The 27832-nt window shown below is 46.1% G+C and overlaps 1 protein-coding gene across 2 annotated transcripts in view; it reads left to right on the plus strand.

Annotated features, from left to right (window-relative positions):
• LOC146972459 (teashirt homolog 1-like) overlaps window positions 1-25451 on the plus strand; it is a 37106-nt gene extending 11655 nt beyond the window's left edge. For both annotated transcript variants that reach the window (XM_085802684.1, XM_085802683.1), the window contains exon 3: window positions 20611-25451. In XM_085802684.1, the coding sequence (XP_085658810.1) occupies window positions 20611-24134 (3524 nt within the window). In that variant the 3' untranslated portion in view covers window positions 24135-25451. The remainder of the gene's footprint in view (window positions 1-20610) is intronic.
• The last annotated feature ends 2381 nt before the right edge of the window (window positions 25452-27832 follow it).

Raw genomic sequence — 27832 nt, forward strand, 5'->3', positions numbered from 1 at the left:
AAGGCTCCCCAGGAATACACAGATGGATTTGCATGTTCACTTGGGAGTTACAGTTTTGGATTTCCTCCCTAGAAATCATTTGCCACAGAAAATAACCGGGGAAGATAATATCAGTGTTATTTCGCTACTCCTGCTTTATTTGCATATCTCTTGTTTTAAATAAGGCAACCCCTTGCAGTGAAATTCGGTTTGTTTTTCGGAGCTTCATCCTGCATCATCTCCTCTTTTTCTTTTTTTTTCTCCTCATCACAAACCAAACCTCTCTCTCTCTCTCTCTCTCTCTCCCCCTCTTTCTCATTTTTTTTTATTTCATTCTTTCTTCAGGCCTACCCCATCTCTTCTGTCTCACACTGGCACTATACTGCTCTGAGCGATTATCAAACCTGAGAATATTTTCCATCCCCATGCAAATCACCCACCATGCTCTCTTATCATTCCTGCTTTGCCCCTCCATCCCAAACGGTTGTGTGTAATCAAAGTAAACGGCAGCTAAAGCTAAAAGGGAAACGCTCTTTGTGGAGATGGATGGGGGGATTAAATATTAACCGGATGCGGCTGACTTAAGGCAAGTGTTTTACATAGCTGCTCCTGCCGCGGATGCCGCGCATTGATCCCCTAGCCCCGGTGCCTTCGCTTGTTTGGCTGCCTGCCGTTAATTTTTCACCATCATCTCACTGGCCAGGCCTTTAGAAGGAAGAGAGAGAACGAGGCCGGCGAGTGGCTCACCCGTCCCCACTACCACCCCCACCCCCACTTTTCACCCCACATCCCCCTCTTAACAGGGGCAGGTGAGATGGATGATAGCAATTTGAAATTTTGTTTGTGCGTGTGATCATGGAGATTGTTTTTGGTATTACCATGGTGTAACAATCCCGGTGATTAATTGAAGCGAGGGCCTCTGCTAGAATCGGAGGAGTCTGGGGGGAAACTGGGGAGGTTGCAGGTTCTCCACCTACCTCCCCTCCTGACTTGTGAATGTGGTGTTTATCGGCTGACCTTGGAGTCCAACACTGCTGCCTTCTTACACACACACACACACACACACACATACACACACTAACAACACACTCCCAGGATCCTGCCTCTACACACTGGCCCTCTTGTCATATCACCTCCTTCATTTCCTCGTGCCTCTTTCTTCCTCTCCTCCAACTGTGATTAAAAGAAAAAAAAAAATCAAACCACTCAAACCAAACTTTGGGCAAAAAGGAGACTAAACAAAAACAAAATGGCTACAGTGACTACTCTATTCATGGAGATGGACATTACTCGCAGGAATTTTCTTCTTGCAGCGGCCACCGCTCTGTGTGTTTTCAATGTGTTTGTTGTCTACATGTGTATAGCAATAACCCATGGGTCACAGAGACAGCTTGTTAACAGGGGGGCTCATACCAGTGGTGGTTTAGCCCCCCTCTTCCTCTAACCACACACACACACATACACAGATGCACACAGTTGTTGCACTGGTGCTGTTGACGGCATTGTGAAGGCCTCCTGGCATTTATAAATGCAGTGTCGGTCCTGCAGTGGAGCTTTACCCTGCAGTCGTCAGACATGGCCACTACTCATCACTCAGCCCTAATGATGTCTCCCCCCACTCATGCACACTCATACACACACACACCCCACGCCAGCCAGAGTGCACATCTGACGGGGTCGTCGGCAGTTCGTGACCCCCAGGTGGCCGCAGTCCGGCCGATAGCTGCGCTCCTCTACATGTTTTTGTTTCTTCTCTTTCTCTCTCTCCGCCTCAGTTTCTCTCTCTTTCTCGCTTCAGTTCAAACAGATATGAGCCTTTTACAGTGAATGTCAATGTTTCTGGTGCTGGAAGGTGCAGATAGCTGATATTTATAATGCTGCATGGTGTTAATTTGACAATTTTCATGCCACCAAAAATTCCAAACATTTTGTGTTTCAACCAGAATTACATGATACTAAAATGCTCTAAGCCAATAAGCCAATAATAATAGCTCTGACAATAATAATAACGCTAAAAATATTCGCCTTGTTGTTTAATCCAATCGAAATGTGGCGTTACTATTAAATGTGGTTAAAAGAGCTTCCCTTAGACAACAGTGTAGTGTTAGATTTCACAATAAACACGATGTTGAAATATATCCCTCGCATTAGACCTATGGTACGGGTCAGCCTTTAATAAATAGCAAATATTGGCAAACTGATTTATTAATATGTCTAACCTTCCTCTTTCTTTTCTCCTGTGTCTCTTGGATTCTCATCAGTTTCTTCCTCCCTTTTCATGCTGTTTTCTTTTTTTCTCTTCTTTCTGTGTCTCTTGCTCTTTTGCTCTCCTTTAGTCAAAGTAGCCCTGGTCCCCATAGCAACACATAGTGAACTCTTACTCATTAGTGTGTATGCAGTCCTGCTGAATGGCCTGAATCCTGTTCCTCATTCCTGTAATGTCATACCAACACATCCATCAACTCAGGATTTTTACCTGACCGGACTGAGTGATGATATTTGGACATTTGCTTTATTTCAGATGGCTTGTGTTTGTCCTGTCGACTGTGGTTGAATTCTGTGTGTGTGTGAGATCTCATGAAGATTGAGAGGCGACACTGGGAAACGTCCCTCCGTCATGCCTGACTCACGCTCGGCTGTTTTTTTTTTTTTTTTTGGCCGTTAAATCTCCAGAGCGCTGATAACAGGTCAGCCGTTGAGAGAGAGAAACGAGAGGGAGGAGGGGTGTAAAAAGAAAGAGAGAGAGAGAGAGAAGAGCGAGGGACAGGGAGGGAGGGAGGGAGGGGGGGGGGGGTTGGGTGAGAAAGAGAAGGAACCAGGATATGATTAGAGAGAGAGACACTAAGAAAGTGTGTATGCAAGAGGGAAAAAAAGGGAAAGAAAGAGATTGGTCTTCTTTATGCTGGCTCACCCATTGCGTGGGCGGCGCATGGAGTGGAGGGGTCAATGGGATGCCGTGATAGGCTAATCTGCCAGGAAGGGAGGGCTAGGGCAGGCCTCATGGGAGCAGCTCATTGGCTAGACTCATTTGCCCTGTGAAATAAAATCTCATCGCGTCTTTGTTTTCCTTTTTTTTTCACCGTTTGAAGATTGATAGTGTGGATATTTGCTCTGAAATCTCTTTTCGAGTGTGAATATTTATCTGCCTACATCTGTACTGTACTGTATGTGCCCGCGTAACTGCGTGTATGTGTGTGTGTGTGTGTGTGTGTGGCATACTTTTCTTAGTTCATCCCAGTTCCTGTGGGAGTGTGTGCGTATGCGCAATGTTTCCAGAGCTGTGTGTGCTCGTCCTCCAGTCAGACACATGGATGACAGATGACCCAGTGGGAGACACCAGCCATCCTGCCCAACCGGAATCTTGTCCCCCCCCTTTTCTCCACCTGCCCCCCCTTGCCTACTAAAAAGTGCATACTTTGTTTACTTCCTCGGCTCAAAGCCATAAATCCTGGATCCACCTCCGATGTGGCGTTGCCCCCTTTTCCTCGGGTTACGGCTTTGTACACGATCATAATAGCTACGTCACCATGAGTGTGTGTGTGTGGGAGAACAAACCAGCCGCAACCTGGCTGGATGCATGCCTGTCTATCGCTGTAAGGGAGGGGTGGTGGAGTGGTGGTGGTGGTGGGGGGGCGCTTACTGGACCAGAGGAAACCTAAATCCTCATATAAAAAGGCCATGCACTCAGCCTGGGTCGAGGGAAGGAGGGAGGGAGAAAGAAGGGAAGAGAGAGGGAGACAGAAACAGGAGGGAGAGAGAGAGAAGGGGAAAAAAGTTGATTTCCTTTTTCAGCAGAGCCATACATCACAGGGCCTCCCAGCTGCAGTGTCACAAGCTGACAGAATGACATGTGTCATTTATCAAAGGGGCCAGGCGGGGGCCTTGGGAAACGTGCACCACAAAGCCTGAGAGAGTTCATTCCAACGCTCAACCCTCCCTCCTTCCTTCCCTCCTTCCCTCCCTCCCTCCCTCCCTCCCTCCCTCCCTCCCTCCCTCACTCATCTCTACTCCTCCAGCCCGCCCCCGCCGTTCACTCTCCTCCTCGTTTTCTCTCCTCTCTCCCCCTCCGCTCCCTCCCCGACCACCTCCACCCTCCCCACTCACTTTGCCTGGTGCCAAAAAAAGGGCCCTGTAATGTTTTCTGTCTTCCCTGTACTCACACACAGCTGCCGTGTGTGTGTGTGTCTGTGTGTGTGTACAAGTGTGTGTTTGTGTATGCAAGGTTACGCCAGTGAGTACAGGCAGTTGCTGTACCTTAAAGCCAAAGTCAGTCCAACTTTGAAGAAAATCTGAAAGAATAAATCACATCAAAACCAAGAGTTCCCTGCAAGCTAACAGTTCAGCAACCTACACAGAGCATTATTACACAGTCATTCACGAAATTATCACCCGACGCTGATATTAATAATACTTTGTTTGATGCAGCAACTTTACCTTTCCACTTGGATTAGGGGATCGACATTTCGGTGCGTGTGTGTCATGCGCCTCCGGGGCGTCTGTTCCTGATCTGGTTAACGACGGCCTTTATTTTTTCTGATTGTTATTGCAGCCTCATGAGAGCATAGCTGTTAGCACTCCTCCCATATTGTGCTTTACTTACTTTGCTGTCATTTTTATTTCCTAGTGGTCTGGAAACATTTATATGCATGCACACACACACACACACACACACACACTCTCTCTCTCTCTCTCTCCCCCTATACCTGCTACTGAAGAGTTGTTTGACGGAGAGATTACAGCTTTCGCGGCTGGTCGGGCCCCAGTCGGAGGTCTGTGGGGTCACGGCACCGAACGCTCGGGGCCCGTTTAAGAAAGCATTACATTGCAGAACAGCTTGTACATAGGAACGCCTGTTGTAACCGACGTGTCAGTTACAATAGCAAGCTGTGTCAGTCCAGTCATGGCATGCCTATCTACAACTTTTTGTGTTCACGTCTTAGCTCACCGCGTGCACTCCATTTCCAGCTTCCTCTCATCCATCATCGGCTCACCTTTCATCCCCAACCCCTCATCCACCCCCATCATCAGCCCCTGCTAGGGTTAACTCCATCCCAGCCACTTCCAGAATCAATAAACTATCTCACCTGGGTGCCCTTCTCCCTCCCTCCACCGCCGCCAGATTAGACGTCTAGAGAGGTGGAGTTTTAACCTTGTGATCTGCCTCTTTACCTGTGTGGGCCCATGTTTGTACAACGTCTTATTTTGTGGGACTTGTCATGGTTTTGTTTCCAATTCATGAGCAACGATCAAATAAAACTAACATCAAATTAATGGCAATGTCACAATTCTAAAGTGATTTTTTTGTACAAATTGTATAAAACAATTCCGATGCATCTTGCAAGCATGTGTCTTCTGTAAAAACTCTACCCACTTGCTTTCTAAGACCTGACTAAAGAGAGTACGTTTTAACACCTAGCGGCCGCTGCAGATTCCAACCTGGCCCTTGCAGATCAGACAGCCTGAAGAGCAGCTGAGAAAAAAAAAAAAAACTCTGGGTGAAATTCTCTGGTTAATAATTAAAAATCCAAGTCGGGGCAGCACGAGGTGGTGAGCAGACAGAAAGGGAGAGGGAGAGTGAGTGAGGTATAAAAAAAAGAAAGAAGAAAGGAAGAAAAGAAGAAGAAGTGGGGGAGTCCTTCTGACAGTGTAATGTTTCCTTGCTTTGTCTGCGGGGGTTAAAAGACGTGGTACATCATTAAGAAGAATATTCAGTGGCGGTGTCACTGAGGGGTGACCTTTCTAACAGGTCATGGATAGTTCACTCTCTAAACCCCCCCTCTCCAAGTCCTCCGCCAAACACTTTCTTGCCCCCCCCACCTCGTCTGTGCGCAAAGACATAGGTATGAGTTCAGGGCTGTTGTTATAGTGGCCTTTTTTAAAATACATTCATTTTCCCTTTAAACTGATTGATTGCAAGTTCAACTATAGCTTTGTAAAACAGCTATGTTTAAACATTTCTGAAGTATATTTTGGCACCTATGGATGACTCTACTCATACTGACACACATGTTGACGTGTGTAGTCAACGCTTGTGTTTACATGGATGTCAAGACTGAGAAACAGACCTGTGTGGTGCAGAAAAACTCATTTTAACATGATTACACCTTTATAACTGCCCTTTATCTCTTCAGTCATTTTTCTATCTTCCTTTCTCTTCTTTGTCTTTTCGCCTCCTCACTTTCCTCTCTGTGCATTTTGCCTGTCTGTTTTATATGTGTGTGTATGTGTGTGTCTATCGGGGGAAGAAGGAGTAGGACGACAGGCCCATTTCATTTGTCTTCATAAGCCTCATTTATTTTTGCAGCCAGATGTGAGCTGACAGACATCACTCAGTGCAACCCCCCACCCCACCCCCGCTCGCCCCCGACCACCTCCACTCCCTTTCTTTCATCTAACGCCACCTTAGAACCAGTGTTGGGCCCCACTCCACCCCGCCCCTCCACCTTACCCATCCAACTATAGGAGGTCAGGCAAGCACCCCACCTCCCCCTCCTCCCCCTCCCCCTCCCACTCTCAGCATTACAGAAGATGGATGTGTCTTTAAAGCAGAGATTGATTGTGGATATCAGAGTTATGGCGCCATTCATCACGGCTGATATTATTCAGACGAGCGGGATTGAACAAGGAGGTGGGACTCCTGAGCCCATGGGTGGGTTCTGGGGGGGGCAGCGTGGAGCAAGTTTAATAGATTGTAGATGAGAGTGTGTGGCACTTTGTGTGCGTGCGAATGAACGTGTGTGTTTATGCTCATGTTCTTGCATGTACCCGTCATAAGTCCGCTTCACTTGGGAATTCTGGCTTGTGTTGGCGCCTGGCTGTTTCTCATCTTTATTCTCATCAGTGTGTGCGTGTATGTGTGTGTGTGTGTGTGTGTGTGTGTGTGTGTGTAGCTGTCTACATTGATCTCCAGTGATGTGATCCTCCTTCAGAGTCTGTTCTCATCGGACTCTGATTTACGGCTTCATTAGGATCCTTGTGCTACCTCCCCTTCTTTTTGTCTCCCTCCTTTCGCCAGGTCACTCTTGGAGACACACACTCACACACAGACAAGACACAGTCCGTAGAAGGAAGGCTGCATCTGAAGGAGTTTTCATCCCCAACACTCTGTATAGTTTGTTTCTGTTCTGTTTGTCATCTTTATGAATAATCTCTTATTATTCATCAAGGCTTAGCACCTCATTGTGCCCCGAGAGTTGAAGTGCTGTGGCGGTTTTGGAGGTGCTTCCCTACCCCCAGGCAGCCCCACTCGGCTGAAAAGAGCCCTCATTGTGTGTGTCGTCTTTTATGGCGCTGTCTGAAAGAGAGGGATGCACTCCAGTCGGCATTCAAATGCACGTGGTAAAGCAGCCAGCAGAGCAGGACAAACACCACAGGTTGTAAACGGTTTGAAAAGGAGTGTGTGTGTGTGTGTGTGTGTCAGTGTGTGTGTGTGTGTGTGTGTGTGTGTGAGTGTGTAAGGTGTGCATGAGGATATGTAAATGTAAATGTGCGAGAGTGTGTGCCGGCTCTTGACTGAAAGGTTTTCACTCTCTTTACCTCCACTCTTTCTCTCCTGATACAGTTCACCACGTACTTCACTCCTTTACTTTTTCTCTGTCCACCTGTCTTCTGTCGCCGTCTGAAATGACTTTCTTCTTCCTCCACCGAGGAAAGATCCTAAAAGTTTTTGCTTCCCGTGTTTTTAAAGCTCCCCACATCTCCCGCACCCACCTCCACCACCACCACCATCATTATCAGGAGTCAAGTCATGCAGAAATGTAAAAAATAAGAAGGTAATCACACTTTGTGCTGGTGCTTTTGTCGTCAGTCCGTGATGGAAATGGGTCTAAATATGAGATTAGAACCTGCCGGTGACTGATGCTATTAGGCAGATATGCCATAGACTTTACTATCTCCCATGAAGGATTAGTGCAAATTATACTGGGAGACAGGCTTGATTTCTCCTCTGCCTGGCTGGATGTGGGCATTTGAGGCACTCTAAGTTGACAGCGTCTGTCTCTGCTTAGTTCTCCGAGACAGGTTGTGTGACAGCTGATGCCAGGCGAGGGCTTAAAAAGTGTGTATGTGTGGGTGTCTATTTGTGTATTGGACGACGTTTGGTCTGTGCGTGTGTGTCATTCTGTGTGTGTGTGTGTGTGTGTGTGTGTGTGAGAGTAGGAGAGTTATAAACTGACAGGCGAGTGTGTTTGAATGTGATTGCGCGTCAGTGACGTTTTTTTTTCTCCTCTTTTTTTCAGAAAACAGGTTCTCTTTGAGTAGGGTGACAATTGGGAAAGGCTAATTTTAAGCTTGGTAGCTTCCTCTTTAATTCTACACACTCTTATCTGGTGTTATTTTGAATAATTAAACTGTCTGTACAACTTGTCCAGGTGAAGCTGTTTTTGTAGCTATGAATAAGTAAGACAGTCGGTCAGATGTCTGACCAGGTGCTGGATTTATGTGTTTAAGTCCAATTTGTAAGAATCCTGATAAAAAAAAATAGAAAAAAAAACAAATCCCAGATAACGCAACTTGCAAGTTTCCCTATGTATCCCTCGCTTTGCAGAGGTCGGTCATGACAGCAAGCTGACGGCATCCGTCATGTTGTGCGTAATCTCAAATTGTTTGAACTGTGATGTTGATATAACTAGAGGAAGGTGGTCGAGTGGTTTGTTCACCTCTCAGGAATGTTTGAGGGAACATGCAAATGCTCCCAGTTTTAGCCCTGCTGTCTCCTCTCAGCCCTGTGATTTAGGAGGGTGACATGTCCTTTAATGTTGGGTAGTAAACTGGAGAGCTGGATTTATAGGCCCAGGCCTTGTGTTTTCCCCCCACGGTCCCTGTCCGTTGGCTCCTATGACAACAATACACACTCCACCCTTACCGAATTTCAGGTGGCTTCGAAGCGTCAGACGTGGCTTCGTCAAGTCGCACAGAAGCTGGACAGAGGAAGTTTCACAGTACACTGAAAATTAGTTTGGATTGAAACATGATCCAACCTAACTGCAGCAAGCTGTGCTCATTTCGGCTTAAACCTGCCATGATTTACAGGTCAAGGACAAGTTCAGTCACAGAACAAAGACCTTTCCTGCACCAAATTCTCCCCCCAAAGAAGCAAATGAACTTCCCTTGTGGCTTTTTGTTGATTGATGTGTTTTGTGGTTTGCTCGACAGTTTATTTGTGGATTGTAGCAAGAACGAGGCCCACTAACTAGCGAAGCAACTATTTGAGCAAAAGCAGACAATCTTTTACTGCACATTTAAAAACACTCCTATTCAGTGGCAGCCATCTTTGATTCAGCTTGTCCTTATACTCTTCCTTTCCCTCAGATTCCTGCTCTGTCTTCCCACTCATCCTCCACCTCTCTGCTCTTTCCTCCTCCTTACTTTGTGAGGTATGATGCACAGTGATGCTTCGCTTTGTCAGCAGGATTGTAACAGGTCAAAGTGTAGAGTGACTCAGATAGGTGTAATGTCAGACCAGTACACTGTACACTGTGTGTTTCCTGAGATCGGCTTCTTGCTGGATTTGAGCCAAACAAGGCTGTCCACCTCTGATATGATGTAGGCAGAATTTCTGCCTTACTACAGCAGGTGAAAATGAGTGCGTTAGTAATGTTTTTTTTTATTTCAGGTGGCTGACCAGAAAATGCACCTCAGTGAGGTGTGGGAGGATTTACTCGCCACCTCAAGTGTGTAAATCCTGCAGTGAAACCTGCACTCTCTGGCTTGTAGAGCTACTAAATCTAAAATAATATTATTAGATTGGCTTTCAAGAGACATTCAGAATTGCATGATAGCTGAAATGCTGCAGCACAGGCTTTTTTCTAACCTCACAAGATTACTTCTTGAGGGGGAAAACATAATAGTGAAATCTTTTTTAGCGTGGTAAAAGTCATATCGGTGCCAGTATCAGCATCGTAAAAGCCCTTATCGGCCTGCTCTGCACAGGATGCTCCAAATCAGTCTCATCCTCTCCTCGACACAGTTTGACTGATCAGTCCGAGGCCTAGTTTACTGCTGCCAGCATGGGACTTGATGTTCGTTTCTCTATTTATTTCCACGGCCCATGCGTTTTTCCCCATATAAAGACAGTCCATGTCCGACTGTGTCACCGCGTGATGGATTGCATAGTCCTCTACTCTTAGGAAGAGAAAGGGGGGATGGTGGAAAGAAGGGAGGAAAGAAGTAGGGAAAGAATGAGTGAGGGAGAGGGAGGAAGCGGAGTGGTGCTTTTGCAGCAGTGAAGGACATGGCAGCTTAGCGCTGGCCAAAAAGACTGTGGTGAACACCTGCTCCTGTCTCCAACGCCCCTTCAACCTCCTCATTACCTGTCAATCTATCACAAGGCAGCCAGATCAAATGTCTGCAGCAGCCAGGACTCGCACAGGGAGGGGAGTGAGGGAAGAGGGAGGTAGAGCAAGGGAAGAAAGAAGGGAAAGAGGGGGACAGATTGCATGTCTGGGAGAGCAGAAAATGAAGGGGAAGTAAATGGAGCAGCTGCGTGTGCATATCGAAGATCTGTTGATAATTTGGAGTAAACTTTGTTCAGAGAGCAATTATTAAAACTTCTGGAGGTAGTTTGTCATGTTGCTAAATTTAGAGTACATGGCATGCCAGTCGGGTTGGCTTTATGTAAATGTGTTTTATCATAGTCAATGGAAAGCTAAAAGATCATGGAAAAGTCATTAGATATGAGTAAAATAAACAGAAGATAACCTCGGGGAACTTTCAGGTGCAGGTTATTATTAAACATTCATGATTTATTACATGGACCAAAAATCAATAGTATTTTGTGAGACAGCATAAACAGCAGCTACAAAAATACACACATTTTTGTCAGTAGAACAACATTTCCCATACTCGACAAAGTAGTATTTAGACCCACCCTGCAGCACCGCCTGGCCTTTGATTGGCGCCTCTGTGTAAAAGAGGTGAATCTGTGACAGACAAGCGCCTCTGTAGGGAGGCGGGGCCTGTGGTTTCAGGTTACAGCGACAATACTGCCAATGTGTATGTGCGAGTCGGGTGTGTTTTATGCACGACTAAGATGCAAGCACATTTATATGTGTATATGCAGATGTGTATTTTTATGTTTTCATGGATACTCAGACTTATTTTACGTTTTCAGTGTATGAATTTCGAGTATATAAATGTAGGCTATAAGTGTGTGTATTTTTATTGATGTATGACAGCATTCATTTGTACGCTCACACTCAATGTGCGTGTGTGTATGTGTGTGTGTGCTTTAAAAGCCAGATGAATTTGAGCTCATCAAGGTGCATTAGTGCACACATGACCAGTCCCAGCCCTCTATTTCTGATCCCTTTCAGTCCCTAGTCTCTCTCTCTCTCTGTCTTTCTCAGTGTTTCTCAAACTCTCTCGCCCCTCTCTCTCCTTGAGTGTGTGAGCTGTGGTGATTTACGGTAATTATCCATAGTTGGGTCATCTATCAGGCTGGCCGTTGCTAGGAGATGGAAGCAGCTGGTGCTGGTTGTTGTCTTGTCAGAGACAGTGCATGTGAGTGTGTGTCTGTTTGTGTGTGTTTGTACATACTTGTGTATGTGTGTGTGTGTGTTTCCTGGGATTTGGGTGAGGGTGCTTGCATGTATTTATTGGCAAAGTGTGTGTGTGTTCAGGTGAAGTGGTCCATCCTGATGTGGGGATTTAAAAGCGCAGGTGTTGTAGAAGAAAGAATGAAGCAAAAGAGTCGATAGATGGAGGAAAGGATTAAGGGGAAGGGGGGGCGTGGGGGAGCTTAGGTGAGGGTGGGGTCAGAGGTTGAAAGAGGCCAGGCGGACTTTGAGTTGGTGTGTGTTTGGAAGGGGCGGACAGCTTAAAAGGCACAGGTGTGTGTGTGTGTGTGTGTGTGTGTGTGTGTGATAGACAGGGGAGCTGTATGATAAATTTATCCTGGCAGATGGAAGTTGGAAGAAGTTGGGCCTTGGGGAGTAGTTTTAGTGGCTGTGAAAATTGCAAGATTGAGTATGTGTGTATGTGAGGGGCGGTGAAGGGGTGTGTGTACTGTGCAGGGAGGGGGGGTGGGGGGGGGGCTACTTTCTATTGGCAGGTGATGGTTCCACAGATGGGTGCTGGTTCAGATCCCTGCTGAGGGGCCTATTTCTCTTCATTTTGTCGTTGTAATCCACCGTAGCCCCATTGTGTTGACGCCGTTTCAGGTTTCATGATCTAAGCACGGCATTCATGTTCTAGCAGACGTGAATGCGCCCACCCCCCACAGGCACACACACACACACACAAACACATGCACACGGATTGAAAGGTCAACTGCAACCATTATAGCCTTAACACTTCGTTCAGTGAACATATGAGAGGGAGTTTTCAAAGAAAGAGCTGGTGATTATCATTACTGAATATTTCTAACTGCCACTGTGATCTAATGGCAAAATGAGAGGACACTACGATCGTAATTATGGTATACATGCAATCATCTGCAACATGAAAAGTTGTGTAAAGAATTATGACAACTTAAATAACACTAGTAGTAACTGCTAATGATTGTAAAATATATGAAATTCACAATTCACAGACAAACCAGAAATATGGGAGAAAAAATGCATACCCAGACTGTTAAGACTGTGAACAGTGTAAACAGGCTGCTGATGAAGCTGTCCTCCTCCTATTTTTCCATCGCAGTAGTTTCACTGAAGTTTTATTTACTTAACCTGTTGGCAGATCTGTAAAAGGCAGCTGGATATAAGCCACACGTCAATAGGAGCCGCGGTAACTGTAAATACAACCTCCACTCTCAGCTCTTCATACCGGCCTAATTAGCACCCGTTAGCATTTGTCATTGCATTTAGGGGTGAAGATTAGGAACACCTCTCAATTAATCTGCAATCAGCCTGTTTGTTAATTAGCTAACCTGTTCTAAGTGGCCTTCAGGGCTCTTGTGTAATTAGCTAAGCTGCTGGGAAGCAGGTCTGTGTATTGACATTGACCTAAAGCACACACACACACATTTGCGTACACACAATACACACAGACTCGAGCTCACATATACATATACACTGTAAGACAGTGTTTAGTAGACATCTGCAGTCATGGTCAAGAGGGACAAGGACCCCAATAAATTATAGGCAAGCACATCTTCTGCACTGTGGGTGTGTGTGTGTGTGTGTTCTAGAAAAAACAAATGCTTAGACACACAAACATACACACACACACACACACACACACACACACACTTCCCAACACACTTTATTAGTTGTCTAGTTGTCGCAGGCGTGCCATGCTCATCCAAATATACATATTTGCACACCGTCATGCTCGCAGTGATACACTTAGACTGATTATTCCTCTCTTGACTCTACAGCAAAGCTGCATCCCTAAAAAGCATTCGCAGAAAAAGGCGGTAGGGGGAAGAAAAAACATACTGTACTCCCCATGCACGTACACTCTTTTGAACATTTCATCCTTTTCAAGTGCAACAACATCCCCACCAAAATGAACAGCTTCTCCATTGCTGTGTTGAAGTACTTTTTTTTTTCTTGCTCACTTCAAAGCCATTTGTTTACTCTGCTGCCTCCTGACATTGTCTGTGGTAATTAAAGGAGCGCACTGAAATTTATGGTTTAATTATACAGGCCTTGTTATGCAGAGAAGACCAGGATGGGCTGATATGCTCAATAAAAATAAATAAATTCCATACGGGTTTATTGAACCCGCGTTTGCATGGAGGGTGCAATCGTTTCAGCCATTCAGGTGTGTGTGTGTGCTTGTGCATGTTATTGTGTTTATGTGTTCATGTGTATGCATATGTGTGTATGTTTATTTATGTATTGCCTCGCAGGACAGCAGCAGCAGCTCAGTGCGCAGTGTGAGTGGGTGAGAATGAAATTTAAAAAAAAAAAAAAAAAGCCAGATGAATTGCAATCGATTGGCGCTGGTTCACCGTATTGATCCCCCAGCATGTTAAAGCCTGCTGTACTCCATGAAGAACACTCAGTCAGTCAGTGTGGGTTCACCCCCCTCCCCACCCACCCCTTCCCATCCCCTACACCTTCCACCCCTTCATCAACTAACACACGGCTGGTTTTACTGTAAATGTCTCCCTGTGTTGTTACTGCATGCATGTGTAAAAAGCAGAGACGATAGTGCTTACAGCTCTAGCTTGCATATAAGTGGGAGAGAGAGAGAGAGAGAGAGAGAGAGAGAGGGGGCGTGTGTGTGTTTGTAAGTGTGTGTGTGTGCGTGTGTTTAGGTTTTGTGCATGCACAGTAATGGAGAGTGATCTTGGCTGTGGCCCACAAGCTGCTTCTCTGAACTGATCTTTGAGTTGGGTATAAAAAGCGCTTGCTCTATAAATAAAACAGCAGCACCTTTCGCACTCACTCTCACTTATACATGCACGTACAACACACACACACGCACACACACAAATTCAAACCTGGCCAACTGCCCCTTGGATCTTACACTTGCCCATGCACGATCATATACACGTATACACATCCCATCAATCCATGTATCAGTCTCTAGAGGTCAGACAGAAGGATGTCTGTGGGACATATTGACATATTTACACGAGAGCATGACCTGTTCCAGCTTAGCAATGCCTACCTGTCTGACCTCTGACCCCACTTTGCTTTACAGAACAATAATCTAGTCAGACGAATCTCCCACATCAATCTATAGTGTGCACATTTAGACTTTTAGCTGATGCTAGTAACTTGTAGTAAGTGCAAGAAGGTGATAAGTTTGTTTTTTTTTCTCCAAAATGATGCTAAAACAGCATAAACTGACATACACACTGAACCTGAACCGGTTTGGTAAGGGAAGACGAGGAGTTAGAGGGACAGACTGACAGATAATCCAGCATTGCTGTTCTCATGCCCTGCTGCTAGCAAAACAAAACACACTAACAAAGTGCTCTGCTAGAAGATCTGCACGGTGACTTTACATAATGCTACTGGCCTACTATAATTCAGCTTGACTTAAAGTGTTTGCACGGAGCCACCAGCGCCAACGATCACCAGGAAGGCTGCTGGTTGACTCACTGAATATCTGCCAATAATACAGAATTTCAACACTAATCCTGTTTGCACAGCACTTATTCACATTCACACCAGTTTCTACGTCAGTCCATTATGTAGCTATGTGTCTGAAGAACAACATGTCCCATCCGCCGCTGTCTGCTGAGCTCAACTCAGGCTAGAAGTGTTTTGAAATGGGGAGGAGAGGGGGGTGAGAGATAAATTGGTACAGCGAGCTGGAATGCTGCAGCAGTTATTTAAGGCCCTGTAGGTGCTGCCTAGGCCATATGCTCCCATTATTCCGCTTGGGAGGGGCCCATGTGGGCATGTGAGCAGGGCTGGAGAGAGGAGGAGGTGGAGGAGGAGTGAGAGAAAAAAAGAAAGAGGGGGTGATGGAGGGGAGTGAAAGGAGAAAGGTAGCTGAGGAATTATTTTAAGGAGAGCCCCCCTATCAAGCGCAGGAGGAATTTTAAGAACGGAATACCGGGAGAAGCCTGAGATGAGATGAGAACGAATTAGCTTCTAAAGTAAATGATCGCCTTCACCCTCAATATCCGGCTCTTTCACCGCCGTCTTTGCATAATTCATCTCGTCAAATTTTGAGGTGTGACAGAGTATAATTCATGAACTCCTGAACTTTTCAGGTTGATAGCTTCTCTTTGGCTTCTCAATCATTTTCATATCAGGGAGGTGCACTTCATTAGATTCATGCGCAACACACCTACTTATGGATTTTTGTAGATTTTTCATTAAATAGCAAAAAGAAAAGTGATTTCTAATACTTAAATGTTTTAAATACACGACTATATAGCAGTGAGAATGAAATACGATCAGGATAATATCAAGTAACTGGTGAAAACAAACTTCCTCCCTGTCAGACCCTGGAACCCAAAACCTTGTTTTGTCAGCTGTAATGGGTTGAGTTTTTGAAAAATCTCTTCCCCTGCAGATAGCTTAATATTTATCCGTTAAGAAAAAAAGGCCCATATACAGCTTTGTTGTTAGCTTCATATCTCTTTCTCCCTCTTGTTTCTCCTCCCCTCCCTCTTCTTCTCCCTATCTGTACAGTCTCTTGTCAAACTGAGGCCTGTGTTCCTGATCAGGGCATTGCTCTCATGTTAGCCGCTTCACGGGAAGCACATCCCAGCATTCCCTCTGACACGCCGGCAGCAGCATTACCATAATTGGCTTTTCTACATGACGGGACAGAGGAAATAATAATGTCATTTTATTTACAGCCCTCTTGTCCCGGTCCGAGAGCTATCACCCCCACCTCCTCCTCCCCCCTCCTCCATCCTCCCTCTTCACCGCCGCACTCTGTCTCCTCTCTACACGTTCACTGACATACCCCCCTCCAACCCTCCTCCCCCTCCTCTTCTATCTCATCTCCCTCTCTCCCCCTCTCCCTGTGTAGGGCGCGAGTCTCGTTCTGCCACAGCGTGTAGGTCAAGCGATGGCTTTTTGATCAGCTCCTGTCCAAAGCCATCAGGGTTGAGAGGCACGTAATGGAGAGCAGGGTGACAAACAGAATCTGGGGAAGGAATAAGACTGCCAGTTTCCTATTAGGGGCCGGCCTAAACGGCCTCTGCCCCCCCCACCACCATTCTCTGCCGTGAACCCACTCCTGCACTGCCTAAATCACATGAGTGAAGGGGCCTGTGATTGGACATTAGTGCCGCAAATGACTGCCGTGATTGCCCCCTCTTCCCAAACTCACATCAAATAAATAAAGAAATGTGTGTAAATAAATAGAGGGAGGGGTGTTGGAGAAACGGGGCTGGTGGTGGAGGTGTTGGTGAGGGGAGGCTGACTGGTTTCATCCCCTTCTTTTTCCTCTCTCTCTCATTTCATCGCCTTTCTGCCTTTCTTATCTGGTTTGTTTGGCTTTGACAGCGGCCAAATGGTGAGGCTCCGTGAGCCTGACAGAGAGTTTTATTGATTTAACAACCAGCAGACTCTCAGCAAAGAAAAGGGAGAAGGCAAAAAAAAATGGGTAGGGCAAAGAAAGATAGCAAAGTTTTGAAAAGGAGTGATATGTTTCTGCTTCACTCCATGCCAAAACACTGACGTGTCCACTGGTTGTATTTCATTTGGTCTCATTTACAAAAATCAACTCACACACAGCGTCAAGCCGAGTGTGAGTGAGAATGTTTTAGAGATGATCTGTACTTAGGTCAATCATGTTGTCCCGTCGTGAGGCCCAGTGTTGTGCTGAGGCAGGATACTGGGCGTTCACCACAGTCTTTTCATCAGAAAAATATCATATCAAACTGCCTGTCTGTTCGGCACAACAGGACTGCACACACTCTGCTCTGGTGTGGTCTCAGAGAACCCGAGTTAAAATGTGCAAGCCTGATCACAGAGTGCAAATGCAAAACCTGCCGTTCTTTCATCTTTATACATTAGGTACATATATGAGGCAAGGGTGCTTCTTCGTTGGTACTTTATTTTAGTCATCGTCCAGGAACTCATTTAATCAGGAATATTTGACGTTGATAATACATGAAATAGATAACAACAAAACACATACACAGGTTTGGCTTTTCTTAAAGTCACGTAAACCTTTGATAGCACCTGCTTTATAGCACCATAGGTGTGTGGTAATTCAATTTGCGTTGTGAATTTTTGAAAAGGCCCTTGATAACATTCAAAGGGCTGCTACAAACCCCTTTTTAGTACTCCACGTGTTTTATATTTCCTGTTTTATATTAATGGAGTATCAGCCATATGTGCAGGTATTGGGAGATCAGCCGTACACTGACTGGGATGCAACTCCTTGCGTCCTTGCTGTGTGTAGTCGGTGATCTGGCGTGGCTGGTGCGGGGCTTGATCGCTGCTGCTTCTGACAGTGAGTCTGCAGTGCTATCCTGGCCGCTGCCGCCTGTCTCCTTGATGGCGGCACGTCCCCGAGCAAAAGTGACAGGCGCTTTGGCGCCCGTGCAGATGGCCCTGCTCACAGCCATCACCCACTCGGCAAACCAAACCGCCAGGGACGGCACGCCAGCCCTACCCCTTCCTGAGCCTTCCCCTTGCTGCTGGTGTTGCTCTGCATATGTGCGTCCGGGGCGAGAGAGGGAGCTTAATCTGGTCGCCAGTCAGAATCACACATCTTCAAGTTTGCAGTGATTAAACAGATAGTGTTGATATGCAGCTCTTAATATTTTCCCTTTCTGGTGCTCCAGATTTTAGCATCCTGTCAGAATAGATGCAGCCTCTCAAAACAGATGGAGAGCTCATTTATTTCCGACTAATGTTAGCCACATTTCATTATTAATACTGTACAGTTATGGCTTGCGAAACCGTCCACTTGCTGCCTGTGATTTTTACAGATGTCTGTCTCTGCCAGTCTTTTGTCTGTGTGCTTTTGATATCTCCCTCTTTGTTGTTTCCATGACAACATGGCAGGACAGGCATTGATTGACAGGGATCGTCAAAGGGTTCCCTGGCGACCTGCTCATCGTTGGAAGCCCCTCCCTGCTGCAGTCTGTGTTTTGTCACTCACCCAGGGATATTTCTGATCTGGTGCTTCTCATTCCTGCTGTCTGTGTGTGTGTGTGTGTGTGTGTGTGTGTGTGTGTGTGTGTGTATGTGTGTGTGTGTGTATTAAGCACTGCCAACTATTGGGGTTTAGCTATTTTTTGGCTGCAGCCTGTATGAGTGACTCACATAGGTAATTCCTACTGTATGTTTGCACTGTTCGTGTGGGCTTGTGAAAAATGGATAGCCGGTCTACAGGATGCTTTGTATATTAAATGGCTGATATGTATTGATAGCCTCCTGTTCTGGAAGCGGGTTAGCGAAGGGGAAGGCACTGTAACAGAAGACACTCTGCAGATGTGTTGTAGAGAGTACAGCACATAATGCTAATCTGCTGTGTTAGGGATTTTCAGGAGTTTTAGAAACTGTCTCGGTCTCAGTCTGTCAGTGGGATTGAAGCGCAGCCAGGTTCTCCTGTAGTGCTCTCATTTCACTGAAATCCTGTCAGGCGTTAGGGGAGTATGTTGCTCATTTGGAGAAGGGTGTATCAGTAGCACACAGCGAACTCAGACTTATAGGCAATATTATGGTCGGTGGGTTCAGCTTTGCACTGTAAGAGCAAACATGTATGAGCTGAGCAGAGTGCGTAAAGTACACACATAGGCTCAGGGTAAGGTGGGCACGCGAGCAAACACGCATTCGCAAGCAGGCACTTACTGAGGCACACGCATGCACATCATCACACAGTCACAGTCCGTGGTGCAGCTGCTCACCTCCCCCACCTCCTCCACCCATCTCCTCTCAGGCAGCAGTAAATGGTGCCAGTGTATATATATCAGGTATTATGTCCACTTAGATTATGATATGACAGGTTAGCGTGCCGTTTGAAGCTGACAGCACATCTGTTTCATCAGGAGAGACTGATACTGGCATCTAGGACACACATCTCACCATGCAGGAAGGAGATAAAGGAAGAAGCTAGGGGGCCGTCTTTCCTGTCTCCCTGTCTCCCTCTCTCTCTCACTCCCTCTCCCTCGCCTTTCTCCCTTTTCTCTTACAGCCCCTCTCCCCCGCCCACCAAACCCACCACCTCCTGCTCACTTTTTCTCTCTCCCTCACATTTTCTTTTCATTCACTTGTTCTCCCCCTAACAACCTCTTGTCTCTCCCATTTACTGATGCTTGCTGTGTCCTCCCTAGCATCCCCACACACACACACACACACACACACACACACACACACATACACACATGATCTAGCCTTCTATCTTATATACCTTTTATATATTTTACTAGTAAACCTGTTACATCTCAGCCTTCTCTGGTTGCCTCTCCCCACACCTCGATCTTTGATCATGTGTTCGCTTTCTTCTGTCTTCTGGTTAAGCATTGTGTATGCCATTTTGGATCACAGAGCGGTAGCAGGTTTGCAAATGCATAACTGTCTGCCCAAGACTCCCTCCCTCAACAATCACTGTGGTATTCTCAATCCAAGTATCATTGTTTTTTACCAGTTCCTGCGTATTAACTCAAATGAAAATTACCTTCCGCTCATCAGAGTGGGTTAGGAAAAGCTGTGATATCTCCAGATTAGCGTTTTGTTTCTTTCCTTCCCTGATCAGTTACATAACCTGAGCATGTGAGGAGTTGAACTTCATGGACTGGATGAGTGAGAGGCAATAAAGCTTGGGGAAGAATGAAAAAAGAAAGAAAGAAAGATAAAGGGGGAGTCTAACATGTAAGCATGCAGCTGGCTAACAAGGCCAAACAGCCAGTCATTTCCTGGGGAACATGAGGCATGTGTGGAGGAATAGGGAGTTGGGAAGGAAAAGGACAACTGTCAGAAGCTCAGTGATTTATTTTTCCCTTGGAGGCTTTTTTCACCACTGGCTTTCAGAGCCACATGTGTGTAAAATACACACAAACTCATGCATGCATGCATCCAGACACACACACACACACACACACACACACACACACACACACACACACACACACACTCACTGGATGAGAATAAAAGCTTACATCTCCTATCATTGAGTATTCATTCCATGTTATTTTGACAGTGGTCCTGTTAGTGTGCTGTAAATCTTTAATTTCACTGAGCTGACCTCTTTTTCTCTCTTCTTGTCTCCCCCATTTTTCTCATCTTCTTTCTCTTCCTCTTTCTCTCTTTGCTCCAGCGTACATGCCCGAGGATGAGCTTAAGGCAGCCCCTCACGATGAGGAAGAGCACCTGCAGGATGATGGCCTCTCATTAGACGGCCAGGACAATGAGTTCCTGTGCAACGAGGAAGAGGAAGATGTGGATGGAGGCCAGCCACCGAGCTACAGAGACTCACCACTCAGCAACGGCACCAACCCCGATGCCGGATATGGGTCTCCACTCAGTGATGCTAGCGACCGACTTACGGACTTCAAGAGCACTTCCTCCACGGATGGTCAGGAGAGGGACGGCGCAGCTTTGCCCTTCCGTCCCAACAACGGCCTCTCTTTCCAGGATAGCCTGGCGCAGATGAAAGCCGTCTATGCAAACCTCATCTCAGATGCCTCTTGGTCCAGCATCACAATGGACATCATGAAATCGAAGCCTGCTGCGGCAGGCAGTGTCAACAGTGCCCTCACTACTCCGGAGCCCGCCTCTACTGCCGCTGCCTCCACAACTCCAACCATAAACAAGAGCAGTGGGGTCAACATGGCTAGCAGTCACCATAATAGCAGGAGCTCCAGCACCACTGTCAACCACACAGGCAGCGCGAGTGGCAATACTAATGGCACAGCAGTGAGCTCTGCTGGCAACCATAGCGCTACCAGCAGTGGTGGGAGCAGCAGTGCTGTGGCTAGCAATGGTGGTGGTGTAGCCTATGACTGGCACCAGGCAGCACTTGCCAAGACTCTTCAGCAGACCCCATACCACCTCTTACCAGAGCCCAGCCTCTTCAGCACAGTGCAGCTCTACCGGCAGAACAACAAGCTGTACGGCTCTGTTTTCACTGGTGCAAGCAAGTTTCGCTGCAAAGACTGCAGCGCCGCCTACGACACACTGGTGGGTCTGACGGTCCACATGAACGAGACGGGCCATTATCGAGATGACAACAAGGACAAAGAGGAGGATCAGGGGAAGCGCTGGTCCAAACCACGCAAGCGCTCCCTGATGGAGATGGAGGGGAAAGAGGACGCCCAGAAGGTGCTGAAGTGCATGTACTGTGGCCACTCGTTCGAGTCTCTGCAAGATCTCAGCGTTCACATGATCAAGACCAAGCATTACCAGAAAGTGCCTCTCAAAGAACCGGTGCCAGCCTTGGCCACTAAACTGCTGCCCTCTTCAGCTAAAAAACGAGCGATCCAAGATGCTATAGTCTCCCCTTGCTCCCCAGACTCTGTCCATGCTGGTAGTGGCGGTGTATCTCTCGGGGATGTTGGCAAAGACCCAAAATCCATACCTAACCCCTATGTTACACCAAACAACCGCTATGGCTACCAGAACGGTGCCAGCTACACATGGCAGTTTGAGGCTCGTAAAGCCCAGATCCTCAAATGCATGGAGTGTGGGAGCTCTCATGATACACTGCAACAGCTGACCGCCCACATGATGGTTACAGGTCACTTTTTGAAGGTCACAAATTCTGCCTCCAAGAAGGGCAAACAGCTGGTCTTTGATCCAGTGGTGGAGGAGAAGATCCAGTCAATCCCACTGCCACCGACCACCACCAGACTCCCCGTCCCCAGTATTGTTAAGTCCCAGCCTGTCTCTCCTGCGCTCTCCTCGGGCTCAGAGGACAAGAGGGAGGGATGTGAGGATGAAAAGGTTGATGGTGGTGAGTTAGTGGAGAAAAAAATTAAAGAGGAGAAAGACGACTCAGGTGAAAAATCTGAGACTGATGCCACATCATATAAATATCTTAGAGAGGAAGATCTTGAGGAGGCACCCAAAGGGGGTTTAGATATTCTTAAATCTCTTGAGAACACGGTATCCAGTGCCATCAGCAAGGCCCAGACAGGCACACCCACGTGGGGCGGCTACCCTAGCATTCATGCTGCCTACCAGCTGCAGGGTGCCATGAAAAGCTCCACTACTGTTCTGCCCCCAACTGTCCAGAGTGTCCAGATGCAGCCCCTCTTTAACAGTGGGCTACGAGGCCTGATGGGCGACCCCAACTCGATCATCCACTCGCCTCGGAGTCCGTCCTCCCCTACCCCCCTCAGGAGCAATGTCACTGCCATGGAGGAGCTCGTGGAGAAGGTGACAGGGAAAGCTGCCACTGTGAAGAAAGAAAAGGAGGAGAAGATGGTGAGCCTGGAACGATGCCGGCCCCCGTCGTTAGTAAAATCTCCCTCCCCTGCACTGAGAGAGCAGAGAGAGCAATTAGCATCTCCGAATGACCTCTCGAAGCTGTCGGGTGTGAGAAGTAGCAGCCCAGGCAGTGTAGATTCAGAGCTCATCTGCAAGAAGGAGCCCAAAGAGAGCCTAGTAGATGGCCACAACAACCATTCAAAGAACGGCTCTGAGGCCTGTCAGTCCCCTGTAACTAACGGCAACAGCCTTGGCATCATCACTGATCACTCACCAGAAATTCCTTTCATCAACCCTCTGAGCGCACTTCAGTCAATCATGAACACACACCTGGGTAAGGCCTCAAAACCAGTAAGCCCAGCTGCAGACCCCCTGTCTATGCTTTACAAAATCAGCAACAGCATGATGGATAAGCCAGCTTTCAACCCAACTCCTCAGGGCAAGCCAGCTGAGCCCGTCAACCACTATCAGTTGTACGAAAGCAACGACCAGCCCATAGACCTGAGTAAAAATAAAGCCTCCACTAACAGCAACAATAACAATAACAACGGCAGCAGTGCCCTCCTGACCAACAGCAGTGTAAATGGTAACAAACCCCTCATTTCCCTCACAGACTCAGTCTCCTCTCCGCTGAGAGAGAACGCTCTGATGGACATTTCGGATATGGTAAAGAACCTCACTGGCAGACTGACGCCCAAATCCTCAACTCCCTCCTCCATTTCAGAGAAGTCGGATGCCGACGGCAGCGCGTTTGAGGACGCCCTCGAGGACCTCTCCCCGGTGCAGAAGAGGAAAGGGAGGCAGTCCAACTGGAATCCCCAGCACCTCCTCATCCTCCAGGCACAGTTTGCCTCCAGCCTGAGGGAGACTCCAGAGGGCCGCTACGCCATGACTGACCTGGGCCCTCAGGAAAGGGTCCACATCTGTAAGTTCACAGGCCTCTCCATGACCACCATATCCCACTGGCTGGCAAATGTCAAGTACCAGCTAAGACGGACTGGGGGCACCAAGTTTCTCAAGAACATGGACTCATGCCAGCCTGTGTTCCTCTGTGGTGACTGTGCCTCCCAGTTCAGGACTGCCTCCGCCTACATCGGCCACCTGGAGTCTCACCTGGGCTTCAGCTTGAAGGACCTGTCCAAACTGTCAGCTGAGCACCTACGGGAGCAGCAGGCTGCCTCAAAGGTGATCACAGACAAAATGACATTCGGCAGCCCCCTGTCAGCCTTGACCACGCAAGAGGACGACACAGGCTCTGTGTACCAGTGCAGACTTTGCAATCGGACATTCGTCAGCAAACACGCAGTCAAACTGCACCTCAGCAAGACCCACGGCAAGTCTCCAGAGGACCACCTGGTCTTTGTCACTGCTCTGGAGAAACTGGAGAAGCTAGACAAGATGGAGAAGGTGTAAGTAGGGTCTCGAGCTGAGGGTAAAGACTGACAGCTGTGGAACTGACTAGAATTTCATTGCACTAAAATGACATTGTTCACAGTTACTGCACTGGGCCGAACTGAGCCGCCAGAAAAAAAATCAGTCTTATAGTTTTTTGTTGTGATAACTGCCTGACTGGACCATGTCTTTTCATGTTGATTTTGTTTTTGTTTTGCCAAGCTTTTTTACACTTATTTTGTAATATATTTATATGCTATTTGTCTGATCTGTGCATGTATTTTAGTGAATCAAGGTTAAACACAAGATTTTAATCTTTTCATGGCAAAAATACAACTACTGCTTCAATGGTAAAAGTGGTGAGTGGAGAGAATTGGTGGAAGAGAAAACTGTATAATACTTGATATGAAGAAGGTGAAAATTAAATGTATACACCAAAAGAATGAAAGAATACCCTGAAAGACTGAAGTAGCACCTTAGACAGCTGATTTTTTTTGAATTTGTAAAGAGAACATGTTTTGAAATATCTTGCATTTGTCAAAATCAGATTGATTTTTAAAAAGATCAAGAATTATCATTTCTTCCCCCCCTCCCTCCTCTTGTTTTTTGGGTTCCTGTCACTGCAATGTTTTTGATGATGAATGGCCTGCTCATAAATCTGTCAGTGTACTAGAAAAAAGATCATGTGAACATTTGGAAAAACTGAAATGCTGCTTTTGGGTACGAGTCAATCAGTGAAAATGAATGGCCGTCAGTATGCAAGTTTGCTCAAAAAACTTTTCCTTGTTGTGAAGTATCACCTTATAGCAATTTTCCAGTTGTATGGTTTGTTACAACTTTCTCTTTCTAAATTGTGTCGCTTTATTCAACTGTAAAGAGAAAAGTCTGTTACATGTAAATGATTACCAGTGAAATGTCAGTACTCCATAAGACATATCTTACCATTTGAAACGGCTCAACATTCTTTGTATCTTAAGGTGTGTGCATTCTCTAACTTTTATATTGTCATTTTATATACAAAAATGATTAAAAAAAGAAATAAAAACAGATGGTGTATATAGATATATGCTGTAGAGCTACAAAATGTCCTTTTTTAAAGAAAATACAAATTTAGCTTCTTTGGCTTGGTTTACAGAAATGATTTTAATTATACTTGCATCCAATTTGATGCATGAAATGGTGTGGAAAATAAATAAGCGATGCACAATGACTATACATTTCAATGTTTTATCGACAATATTGTAAAAAAAAACAAAAAAAAAACTTTTTAGCACCGATTAGTTTGTTTCATTTCTTTATCAATTGTAAAATAAACCCCAAAGCAGTTGTTAACAGTCATATATTTGTGGTTGTGTGTTCATTTGTCATGGCGGTTCGCCAAACTCAGTGTGTATAAAACTTAAAGCCGGTCACATTCATATCAAATCCTAGGTTTTCTTTATTTCTTTAGTCACACTTATCGTTGCGGAGGTCAGATTTAAAATTCATTAATCTCACTATTTGAACATATTTTGCTAACAGGCCTGCTTTTATGTTTGCAAAAATGTTTGCAGAAAAAGAAAAGTCACTGGTGTCATACTCATAACTGATGACTGAGCCACATCATACCACCGATGATTATTATAATGATGAAGATGACGGAGATGATAAGCCTGTAAGGGTGCCTATTGTACTGTGAGAAACCCATGCTAGGCTTGTGACTGGCCTTCGGAGGGCCTGTTCTGAAAGAATCAGTGTTATATTAATGATGGCAGTGTACTTTTGCCTGTTGGAACAAAATCAGATGGGTGTCTGTTCAGCTTGATATAGCCTCCTGACCGGCCACACTCAACCACCCAATAATTAACACAGCTATTCAGATGATACATGATGCAGCAAGCTGTCTTTTTCTCTGATCAGCTGTTAATACTGCTAACAAGAAAATACACTGCACATCTTTGCGCTATGTATTTAAACATGACATTGATTTCTTTACTGTAATTAAAGGGCAGAACTTGCTAACACGGAGGCTATAATCAAAACTGAATTATAACTTATGTTTGATTTTTCAGAGTCTGTTTGTTAATTGGTGGCTTTAAGTGTGCATTAAGTGTCATATCTGTAACATTCCTACTTATTTGAGCAGGTTTGTTCAGATTTAAAAAAAAAAAAAAAAAAGAAAGAAAAAGAAAATCCTGGCAGGAAGAAGTGTCACTTCACTTCGTCTATGTGTCACAAGTTTGTTGGCTTTGATTTCCATAGCCAGCACATTATTGTATAAGCTCAGTCAAAATTGATGCAGTCTGCTGTAGAAAACCATTTCCCTTTCCACTCCATTGACTTTGTTTCCATCTCCTCTAAATAAATGTTTGCATAGTTGCTTGCAGTGCATGACAGAGAATTTCTGCACCTTTTTTGACAAATCAAACACCGTCTTACTCATCAGAGTCCGGCCGCTTCTCTTGCACCGTGGTGGCAGCTTTTTCCTGTTTTGTGTGTATTTTCTTATATTCGGTCTGGTTTCGTTTCATGTACCACTGTCTTAGCACTCAGCCAGAGCAAGAGCTGAATGTTATTCATTATCTAAAGTGACCTCAAGATGACCCCTTACCCTCCCTCCTCCTAGTCAAAGGTAAGCAACAAGTTTGTGGGATTTTATTCCTCGGGCAGCCCCCGCAGGTAGAGCGTCTGCATCAGGAATTTGATCTCTCATCTCGCCCTGATGTCTCAAGTTTCTGATTGAGTACTTACAGACCCAGCCTTTGTATGGATGAAGCCATGCTGCAGTGTTATGACTTCCATTCCTCACACTCACAACATGTCTCGTGTTGGCTGAGTCAGTCACACACACTCACTCTCCCCAGCTACATTATCATGAGTGTCTTTGTGCAATTACACACCTCCTCGATCTGGCTGCACCTCGCTGTGTTGATACATGGATTCAGTGACAAAGGAAACACAGGCAGAGGGCAGATTAGCCCAGCTGAAGATGCAGCTTCCTCGGAAAAGGGGCTGCTAGAGTTGGGTTATAAAACAAACAAGGCAGATAAACAAGCAACATTTGGAGGAGATAGTGTTCCCTGCACACCGGAAATAAAAAACACCTTGTAGGTTTAATACCCCACAGCTAAACCTGTAATTTTGCTGTGCCGTCAGATAGCTGCTGAGCCGATAGAGACTCTTTCCTGCTTTGTTAGAGATCAGTGCACTGTTTCCTGTGCGTATTCTATGTAAATTACATGCGATAATCGCCACGCACGGCACAATACTGGTTCCCGTGGTGCAAACGGAAACCGAGGATAGATAAACGCAGGCTGGGCAGATTTGCATAGCCTTTGTGTTTTGGGCGCTGCTGAACGTGAGCCCTGAGGATTGGTAGGGATTTCCTCAAGGTTTTGTATAAGTAAATGCCTGCTTCCTCTCAGGGCTGGGACCATTATGTACAGCAGACAGGGGTGGGTGTAGACAGAGGGCACAAATGGAATAACAAAATTACCTGGGCTGGTGGGAACACGGGGAGGGAGTATTAACCTCCATAACTTGCGTCTGCCTCTGCCTAGATAGAGCAGGGATATAGAGGTGTTTGCACGGCAGCTTGTACTCTACACTACACTCTGATTCTGTACATTACATCAAGCACTGTACATATATTTGTGTTGCCTGCTAGAAACAATGATAGGAAGGCCTCTCACTGTGCTAAGGAGCCACAGACAAGTGAAGTTAAATTAAGAAAGTGCATG

The sequence above is a fragment of the Trachurus japonicus genome, chromosome 16 (genome assembly GCF_045865225.1).
Source record: "Trachurus japonicus isolate A0001 chromosome 16, Traja_1.0".
Classification (NCBI taxonomy): domain Eukaryota; kingdom Metazoa; phylum Chordata; class Actinopteri; order Carangiformes; family Carangidae; genus Trachurus; species Trachurus japonicus.